The following is a 9703-nucleotide window of genomic DNA, read 5'->3' as shown; positions in this document are numbered from 1 at the left end:
CTGAATTTATTGATCTCGTCGTTTCGAAAGAAAGTTGCATGAATCATCCTGTGTGATATACAGCAGGGCTGCCAATATGACGCAGTAGTGAGGAATTATATGCATACGACCGCATAAACATAAAATAATTTAGTCTTGCAGAGTAATCAGTCGAAACTTCTGTTATATTTTTTGAGTATATCTAAACAAAAAAAGTAACAGTACTACTCACATCACATCATGGTCAGTCTCTAGTGACAGCAATAGATCAAGTTCAGTCGATTATGGCACGTAGAGCAATTGATGAAAGTAGCTTGGGAAGGCTGCGAATTATCAACTCAAATGAGATTAGTTGTGTTCAAATACTCGTACGATTGTATTTGCTGTCAGCTTGTTTTCCCCCACCAACATATAGGGTAGGAATTAGGATTGTGAATTCTGTATATAAAAACATCAATTTTTAGCTGATGCCCAATAAAACAACCAACTTGTTGCGTCAAGTATCAGATATGAACTTGGTATTGTACAAGTATCTTTGTTGGTCATGTTTACTTGTATCTCACATGCCGTCACATTATTTTATGATCAGGAAGAACAAGTAATGTACCCGTCATCATTAGAGAATGAGAGTTTCATGGTTGCATTAGTGAATTGTAAAAACGAGAGCTATGGATTGATACAAGGCCCTTCGTTAGACAATTCAACGCCCTGGGAAATCACTCGTGCATACAAGTGTGAATAAATGGTCCACGAAACACAGAAATGTTGTCCGAACAAGGGGACGGCAAGTGTGCGGGAAGGTAATCCTTGCCCATTTTCTGTAGTGAAAAAGGTATTTCTGTCAGCGTGTCAAAGAAGATATCCGATGACAGTGCCTGCACAGGACGATTCCAGAGTTGAATTCCATTTTGGATCCAGTTTCTTCCATGGTGAAACAAGATACAAGAAACACCGATACCCAAAAAGGTGCGTCTCTTGCGCAATTTAACGAGAAGCTGATCCAATTATGAATCGCATAAAATGCTTGCAGGAAGCTGGGAACTTTTTTTTTTTTTTTTTGGTGATAAGGAAGCTGGGAACTTGATAAAAAGGATTTATTTTAGGGGGGAAAAATCTTGTGGCGACATGTATGAGAGGAAGCCATTTTTTTTTTTTTAAAGTAAGTTTATGGGAGGAGAGGTGTATTTTGCTCATAGGGGTTCAATCTCTACGATGCTAGCTCTGATCGGCATTAGTGTAAGAGACCATCAGGAAATAATATTGGGAAAATTATCATTAGAGATCTATTTAATTTTTCTATAATCTTTTTGTTATTTCAGTTTACTCAAAGGTAGTTACTACGTTATGGATTTGATCATACAAAATATTTATCATTTTTTGAATGTTATGTAATTATTTCATTAAAAATTTTAGTTTTTTTTAAAAGAAATTTAGTTTGAAGGTACCATACTATGATTAAGGGTTAAACAAAGTTGAAAGATATTGAATAACGTACTTTAAATCAAAAAGCGGATAACTTACATTATTTTTATCCTAATTGTCATTCTAATTCATGTAAGGCCTCCGATGGATTGATCTATTTATTACTTCTGGTGAATGAATATATTTGCTAAGTTCAATTTCAAGCGGTGTTCACATTTAGTATTTGTTTTGAATATAATCATTTTTAATAAAAGAATACTTGTGCATAGGAAAAAAAATTTGTTGTTTATTTGAGAACTTTTTTATTCTAGGCCATTCTTAAGGCCAATTTCTTATTCAATTCATCTTTTGGGTGAGATATAAACCATGAACACCTGCTAGATCGGCTAGGAAAAAAAAAACAGAACATTTTTTGGACCAATCAAAAGAGAAAAAGAACTCTCACCAAAAAAAAACAGAGAGAAAAAGAATAAGGCCATTAAGGATTACATAAAATCTGGATTAATATGCGGCATTATATATGATTTTTTGCAACAACTACATAATTTTCGATATTATTGATTAATGTCTGAATTTAAATAAAGAGGTACTACTATAAATGTTATGCTACTGGCTTTCCGCGCCTTTGGTCACCGACAGAGGCTACCGTTTCTTTTCATATTGCTACAAGGCTGTTAGGGGAGTTCTGATAGCATTTTTAAGACGGTTTGAATATTCTTTTGCAAAATTTGTTGGGGGAATCTCATTCATCAAAGAAAAGAAGCAAAAACAGACGGAAATGAGAGAAGAAAGAAGCGGGTGACCAAGGTTAGTAAATATTCGGAGTCGTACTAATTCTTCAAATAATTCTTGAATTATCTGTCAAGTAATCATTCTTTCCTTTATTAGGAACAAGCTTTGCTTTTTCTCAGCCTTGCTTGAGCCTTAGCTCATACATGTTCTGGAATGACATCTCTGTTCATTTTTTCTTTTCCCCACTCAATGGTTTACTGCGTCAGTTATTCTTACCATTCTTCCCAAGTTATCCTGGATTCCAGTGAACTTTCTTTCTTTAGTATGGTAAGTCCTGTAGTTCTGGCAAGATATATAACTTCTTGCCTTGTTAAGGTGTCTATACAAAATATACTATGCAACAGTTCTGGCTGTGGCGCTGGCCACAAAAATAAAGAACCAGGTTGGCATCACAGATTGATTAAACAGCTCACGTCCAGGTCTGTATTTTCCTTCTCTTGTCCCCCATTGAAATTTCATTAATCAATCTTTGCATTCTGCCTGAAAACTGTGGTTTCTATATTTTTTATTAAATTAAAAAAAAAAGGAAAATAGATATGTTCTACCTTCTCAGCATTGGAGTTCTAGCCGTAAAACTGACATATCACCTTCAAAATGCAACAGAGTGCTTCCGCTACCATGAAAATATCGACTTTGGGTTAAAACTAATTGCAGGATTACTTAAAAGGCCGAAGGTATGTGTAAAAGATGTCACATGATTGATTTACGTATTTACCTAAAGGCCGAAGTTTAGCCCCTAAATCCTCTCCTGCACCAGAGTATCCTGCTTCTGTTAGGGTCTTGCAGGAGAGAACCTGCAGAGCAGCTGGGTTCCCTCATCTCATGTGCTGGAGGATGCTGCTGCACTCGAGCACATTTGCATTTTATCTTTGTTTTAAGAAATAAAATATAATTTTTTTTAATAAAAAAGTGATGATAATGGGCTGTCTCTCGTAATTACAGGTAGGGTCACAAATTTTAGTCTAAGGGTGGAGAAGGGAATTCTGACAGGAAAAGAAGAAAAAGGATTTTGAGAGTATCAGAATCCCTTACCTTTGACCCCAGATGAAAAAGTTTTATCCTGTTTTGATTTCTTCTGCATGTCTGGCTTAATCAAAATACTGAAATAGACGGTTTGCCTTGTGCCTCTTCCTCCGAGAAGTCTGAGATGTATTATTGAATTCAAACAATTTGATTCATGAAATAGCATTGCTTCATCGCATTAGCATTTTCACTGACGACTTAGCTCGTTGTTTAGTTAAAGAGATAATCATTTTAATGCTACAAAGCAAGGACCCGCCTTCCTATGTTGATTCTTGGAACTTGACTTTATGCAAAATCTATCAATCTCGATACTATGAACTGATTCCATTTGAAAATTTTACCCACATAGGAATGAAATAATTGAATGTGTAAATTCTAAAATGCCATCTGAAGGCATATAGATGACTTGTTGCATAAAATGCCAGGTTAAAGCAGACTGTTCATTTTTTGTCGTAATGAAAAAGTTCTCAATAGTTTAGGATGAGCTTTGAAAAATGAGAACCGATGCAAATACAAAGCACAAGTGCTCTGTGTGGCATAGTATTCAATACTGGTGTTCAACGCCTAGTCGGCACAAGCATAATTCCCTTTTGGAGATGCGCGCGCTTCATATGATATGGAAACTGAAGGCTCTATCCTCTTCATGTTCTCAGTACTCTGGAATTATGTTCATACTTATATTTTCCTTTAAGTATGGCTAACTTCAAATCTTGTTGCATATACATATATGTATGTTATATGTACCAAACTGTAGTCATGCTTTTGTCTATGCTTTCTTTGAGTACAGTATAATTACTTACATATAAAAAGGCTTTCAGGTATCAATTTTCCATATAAAGAGGGAAGCCAGGCCCTAGATGGAAACTGGTAGTGGCGAACTCAAGGAAACAAACAAAGAACTCGTATCTTCCATTAAAGAAAGGATAGAAGCCATCTCATCATTGAGATCCATCTTCATAGTGCCAGAGAAGCTTAGAACATCGGGTAATGATCATGGGAATGAAATGTATATCCCTGATACAGTTTCCATTGGTCCCTTCCATCATCACAGAAATGGAAACCTAAAAGTCAAGGAAGAGCACAAGTTGCATTACCTTTATACTCTGCTCAGTCGCAAGCCGAACCTGGAAGCAACATTGCACCAATGTATAAAAGCACTGGGAGATATAGAGCAAACAGCAAGACATTGCTATGAAGGAACACTCAATCATAAGAGCGACGAGTTTGTGGAAATAATGCTCATTGATGGCTGCTTCATCATTGAGCTTTTCTTGAAGTATGCTTATAAGGGTCTGAGACGCCGTGGTGATCTCATATTCACCTCGGAGCTGTTCTTTGACGTCAGGAAAGACCTCATTTTGCTAGAAAACCAGATTCCATGGATGGTTCTTCAGAGTTTGTTCGAGATTGTGCCCAAACCAACACCTCGTACTCTCAGCGAGCTTGCCCTCGGTTTCTTCAAAAAGATGTTACCAGGAGAACTGGAATTTCTCAGAGAGAAGTTCAGCCAAGAAGGCAACCATTTGCTCGACCTTATCCACCAGTGCTACATCCCTACATATGCGATAGTTGAATCAAAGAAAGCTGGGGAACCAAAAGCAGAAGATATGAAGTGTGCATCAGATCTTCGGAAACATGGAATCAAGTTCATGAGGTACACAGCCGCAAGCTTGTTAGACATAAGCTTTTATAAAGGGGTTTTCGAGATTCCTCCACTGGAAACCAAGAAGTACAATAAGATACTGTTCAAAAATCTTATTGCACTTGAGCAGCATCATTCTGATCAGATTCAGTACTTCACATCTTATGCCAAGCTCATGAAAGCCTTCATCAGCTGCAAGGAAGATGCCAAATTGTTCACACATCTGAGGATTGTGGTCAGTGACAGTAAAGATAAGGCCAAGCACAAGGACAGGGATATGGTGAAGGAAGAAGCTCTTTCACTCTTCAGCAGCCTCTGCGATCGAGTGGATGTGAAGAAGTTCTATTATGCAGGAGTTGTTGGAGAGGCGAACGATTATGTGACAAAAGGGAAATCATGGTGGCAGAAACTTAAATGCGGTTGCCTTATTTGACTTTTTGTGCTCATTCTCTTGGAGCTTTTTGTGTGTGCGCGCGCGTGAGAGAGAGAGTTTCACAGTCAACAGTTTTTCACAACAATTTCCACCCAAAAAAATAAAATAAAATAAAAAGGAGTGCTTTCCCCTTTTTGATTGCCAACAGCAACAGGGTAGTAATAACTTCGTGGGATTTTATGATGAATGATTATAAGCAGTTCAAATTTACGGCAAATGCTAGCTAATGATGATGGAAGGCCAGAAGTTATACAGGTTGTGTGTCATACAATAAGTATTAACCGATAGGAAAGAAGGAAAAGGTTAACAAATAATTTAAAGTACGATAATAATCCTAAAAATATCTTGTTACTACACGAAACGGAGATCACAATTTTTTACAGGAAAAATAGTTGAACATCTATTCAATAGTGATTCATAAAATTTTATGTGAGAAGAATTTTGTTTCAACTTATATAAAAACGTTTATAAGCATTTAACTATAAACGAGCTTGAATCCATCTAGTGGTCACAAAATTGAAGTATGTTGAGCCTTGACAATGATTCAAATGTTTATATTCTTGTTCATAAATTTAGTGTCAGATTTACTTTTTTTAAAAATATACAAAAGAAAAGTGCCAATCAACTTCAAAATCAACCAATTTTCTCAACATTATGGTTAGGATATATTGATATTGTGTTGTGATGTAGATCATATTAATTTAAACCTAAAACATTTTTATTATTTTTGGTTGAGGTACAAATTTGCTCTTGGAGTACTGGCATCTGAAATTTTTTTTAATACAAATTTATTTTGAAAGTTTAAAAATATAACAATATTACCCATATTGCTGAAAATATACTAATAATCAATGTTAATTTTTTAACGATAGGAGGTAATAATATAATGATTTTAAACTTTCAGGTTAATTTGCGTCAAAAAATTTCTGAATGCCCAATACTCCTGATTGAAAATTTTCGGTTTAAACTTAGACCTTGTTCCTTTGTTTTTCATACTAACCAATGATTAAAACAATTTTTTTTAAGAAATGATGATAAACAAAATAACCTATAAAATAATTATACAATAATTTATTAAGGAAGGAAGTCGGACGGGGGGACGTTTCCTCGTTTTGCAACTTGCTATTTTGCGTCATTCTTTTTTTTTTTTTTTTGGGTGTTGCCAACCCTATTTTACTTAATTCAGCATCATTATTTGCAGAGTCCCGGTCACATTCAGTTCCTGAATTAGAAAATATATCCATCCAAGAATAGTAATTGAAAGAGACCCATGTCATTAATTTTTAAATATCATCAAGAGTTATTAATCATTTTTAAAAATTATTCAAATGTTTATCTTACTCTTTTGATGATATTTTACTCTAGTTATGCGTCACGCGCATCTAATAATCCATAATCCGTACTGGCACCAAGTCTCTGCCATGTGCGCCGTCCAGTTGTTAATCATGGAGTAGTTCGTTGTTCAGTGGTGCATCCGACGGTCAGAAACAAAAGCAAACAGTCTCAAATGTCTGCCGTTTTTGGTTTTTCTGCATAGAAGATCTCACCGGTCGTCTTTCGCGCCTAAGCCTCAGAAGTTGCGGTCTTCGTCATCAAGCTTTCTCTGGGGCGCGTTCACATAACCCAAAAAAAAAAAAACCAAAGCCTTATCTCAGAACGCTGCACTTTGCCTTGTTTGTCGCCAAACCGAGAAATGGCAGCTCATAGGAGAGTCGGAGTGGCCGTTGATTTCTCACCTTGCAGCAACAGATCTCTCCAATGGACTGTGGATAACCTCGTCCGAGAAGGGGATCACCTCATTCTTCTCAACGTTAGCCGCGAATCGGATTACGAGAAGGCCGAGATTCAGCTCTGGGCAGCCACTGGTTCTCGTAATGAGCTTCCTCCTTTTGCTTCTGTTTTTTTCTGCCTGTTTCTATCTTGCTTGCGCTGTATAATCTCGCTTGGCTTTGCGACTTAGTTAAACAACATCGATCATTGTTCGCTTTGCTTGAAGTAGTTTGATGATTAGATTCTTAAATTACACGATCGGGCTGCTATTGCTTGTGCCAGAATCTAACTGATCTAAGCAGTACTTTATAAATCTCTGATTTCTATTAAACTGAAACGATGTCCATGGTATGAGTTCAAATTCTAGAACTGAAAAACCTACTGCGGAGAAGCATGTTTGTTTTATTTGTCCTGATTTTGTTCTCGTACTAGAGTTTTTGGGGTCAATTCCAATTTGAGAGATGAGTTTAATATATTCTGCCTACTCTTTACAATAACAACAACAAGCCTTATTCCACTAGGTGGGGTCGACTATATAAATCACACGACGCCATCGTGCTCTGTCAACAACCCAGTCCTTAGATATGTTGTTGATTAGGAGGTCTCGTTCAATGACCTCATTAAGCGTTTTTCTTGGTCTTCCTCTTGGTCTTCCTTTATTCTTTTTTATGGGACTCCATCTTGTCTAATCCACCTTCCTCACCGGGGCCTCCAATAGCCTTCTCTGCATATGTCCAAACCATTTTAAGCGATTTTCTGCCTACTCTTTAACAAGGCAAAATTTTTCTCTTATTAGTTATAGATCTTTTAAGCCTTTCATAGATCTAAATGGTATTTCTTCCTCTTTCAAGATAAGAAGATTTTATGAACTGTCAAAACTCTAACCATTTCCCCATATTTATTATGAGTTAGTACTAAATGGATTTCCGTACGTTGAACCTAAATGCAGCTTTGATTCCGCTGGCTGACTTCTGTGATCCAGTGATCATGAAGAAGTATGGAGTGAAACCTGCTGCCGAAACACTCGATATTGTTCAAACTGCTGCCAGGCAGAAGAAGGTATAAATATAATTATAACATCTTTGGCCTTAAAGGTGATGATTGTTCAAATTCAATGTTCATCGGAGTGGCCTCAACTCTTTTTCTGGCGCAGGTTGAAGTTCTCTTGAAGATCTACTGGGGAGATGCTCGTGAGAAGATTTGCGAAGCAGTTAATTCCATACCTCTGGACTGCCTTATTATGGGGAACAGAGGCCTTGGGACCGTCAAAAGGTACCATAGTTTAAATATGTCGTTCGCAGGTAGTTTGGACAGAAAACAATTAAACCATGAACACTGATCCATTTCTCACTTTGTGTGAAACATGGATTTACAGTTTGGTTTGGATGAAAAACTCTTCCGACGTTTAAGGATAAGGAGATACTTAGGAATTTTGTCCATTTTGACTCCTACTAGATATTGAGTTGTTGTTCATTCTCTGCATAATTGACAGGGCTATAATGGGCAGTGTGAGCAACTACGTAATGAATAACGCGTCTTGCCCTGTGACAGTGGTGAAGGCAGAGTCCCATTGAAGCCGCTTTGTCTCTGTAGCATGCTCGAAGTCAATAAGCTTTCATCTGGTTGAGCCATGATTTCCTTGTCGGCTGGATAAGTTGTATTCTGCTCCTTTCCAAAACGAACTTATATTCTAGCAAAATAATGCTGTTCTATGATCTTTGTGTTTTGTATTGGATTAATATGAGTGCATATATATGGTCAGTGTTTGTGTTGCATGTTTTATGATCAACTGCGTATTCAGTGTGTTTGGGCCTATATTGCTGAATTTGTGTACATAAAGGCCATTATTATGTTACGAAATGAAAATATGAATAAGAACGATAATCAAATTTGATGGAATTGAACAATACTAATGTTTGGGACGTCAATGAAAAAAATAATTTTTTGGGGGCCTAGTCGAAATTAACGTTCTATGTGAAGTGACGCAAATATCATTAGGCTCCCCTCATTGCCTAGCATGCCGTGCAATGGTTGTTGACTGGGGCCATTGACCAGTTAACGGTCACGGGTGGTCGATCATAAAATTAATTGCAACCAAGATTCAATGGATTTAAGAGTATTTTTAGTAACTACAAATATCATTAAACGCTATTTATTGTTCATTTTACTAATCACTAATAGGATTATTGATTTTTTTAATAATTCATTTGCTTTATCGAAATTCAAATTATTTTTAGAGATTTTAAATACAATTAATTTAACATATAAAATTTATAGTAAGTGACACTCATTGTAAATTATGAACACTATTTTTCTTTCTCAAATTCCATATAATATAAATTGTAATGGTAATTAGCATAACAAAAGCAGCTGTCACAATGTTACATTAATTGGATTTCCAATACCCCATTTGTTTTATTATTAAGGGAAAATTACAATTAAATCCCAAGTGAGAGAAATAATTACTAAAAAATTTTAATAACAACCCGCCCAGTCTGTAATGACAACTTCTACAATAAACAATGACAATTTTTAAGACTTATTTTGTAACTTTTTTCTTTTCTTAAGACCTCATTATAATTCTCCCTATTATTAATTTTCTCATCACACGAAAATGGACCTAAAGCCAAACAGGGCCTACA

The 9703-nt window shown here is 36.2% G+C and overlaps 2 protein-coding genes across 2 annotated transcripts; both read left to right on the top strand.

The window, feature by feature from the left end:
• Window positions 1-2470: 2470 nt before the first annotated feature.
• On the top strand, window positions 2471-5500 carry LOC114747966 (UPF0481 protein At3g47200-like). The gene is made up of 2 exons (XM_028936323.1): window positions 2471-2612; window positions 4035-5500. The coding sequence occupies exon 2, from the start codon at window positions 4074-4076 to the stop codon at window positions 5289-5291; it is 1218 nt and encodes a 405-aa protein (XP_028792156.1). The 5' UTR covers window positions 2471-2612; window positions 4035-4073; the 3' UTR covers window positions 5292-5500.
• A 1358-nt stretch (window positions 5501-6858) lies between these two features.
• LOC114747962 (universal stress protein PHOS32) lies at window positions 6859-8876 on the top strand. Its single transcript, XM_028936319.1, has 4 exons — window positions 6859-7162; window positions 8011-8120; window positions 8215-8333; window positions 8554-8876. The coding sequence occupies exons 1-4, from the start codon at window positions 6985-6987 to the stop codon at window positions 8633-8635; spliced, it is 489 nt and encodes a 162-aa protein (XP_028792152.1). The 5' UTR covers window positions 6859-6984; the 3' UTR covers window positions 8636-8876.
• Window positions 8877-9703: the final 827 nt, after the last annotated feature.

Source organism: Neltuma alba, unplaced genomic scaffold (genome assembly GCF_004799145.2).
Source record: "Neltuma alba isolate B1F8T4 unplaced genomic scaffold, ASM479914v2 tig00005526_pilon, whole genome shotgun sequence".
Classification (NCBI taxonomy): domain Eukaryota; kingdom Viridiplantae; phylum Streptophyta; class Magnoliopsida; order Fabales; family Fabaceae; genus Neltuma; species Neltuma alba.
Note: the sequence above shows the minus strand (reverse complement) of the source record. Positions and strands in the feature narration are given on the sequence as shown.

Excerpts from the sequence above, each read along its gene's own strand:
- LOC114747962 (XM_028936319.1), top strand. The coding sequence starts at position 6,985 with ATGGCAGCTCATAGGAGAGTCGGAGTGGCCGTTGATTTCTCACCTTGC. Across the intron at positions 7,163-8,010 it reads CTGGGCAGCCACTGGTTCTC|CTTTGATTCCGCTGGCTGAC; the intron begins GTAATGAGCTTC and ends ACCTAAATGCAG. Across the intron at positions 8,121-8,214 it reads CTGCTGCCAGGCAGAAGAAG|GTTGAAGTTCTCTTGAAGAT; the intron begins GTATAAATATAA and ends TTTCTGGCGCAG.
- LOC114747966 (XM_028936323.1), top strand. The coding sequence starts at position 4,074 with ATGGAAACTGGTAGTGGCGAACTCAAGGAAACAAACAAAGAACTCGTA.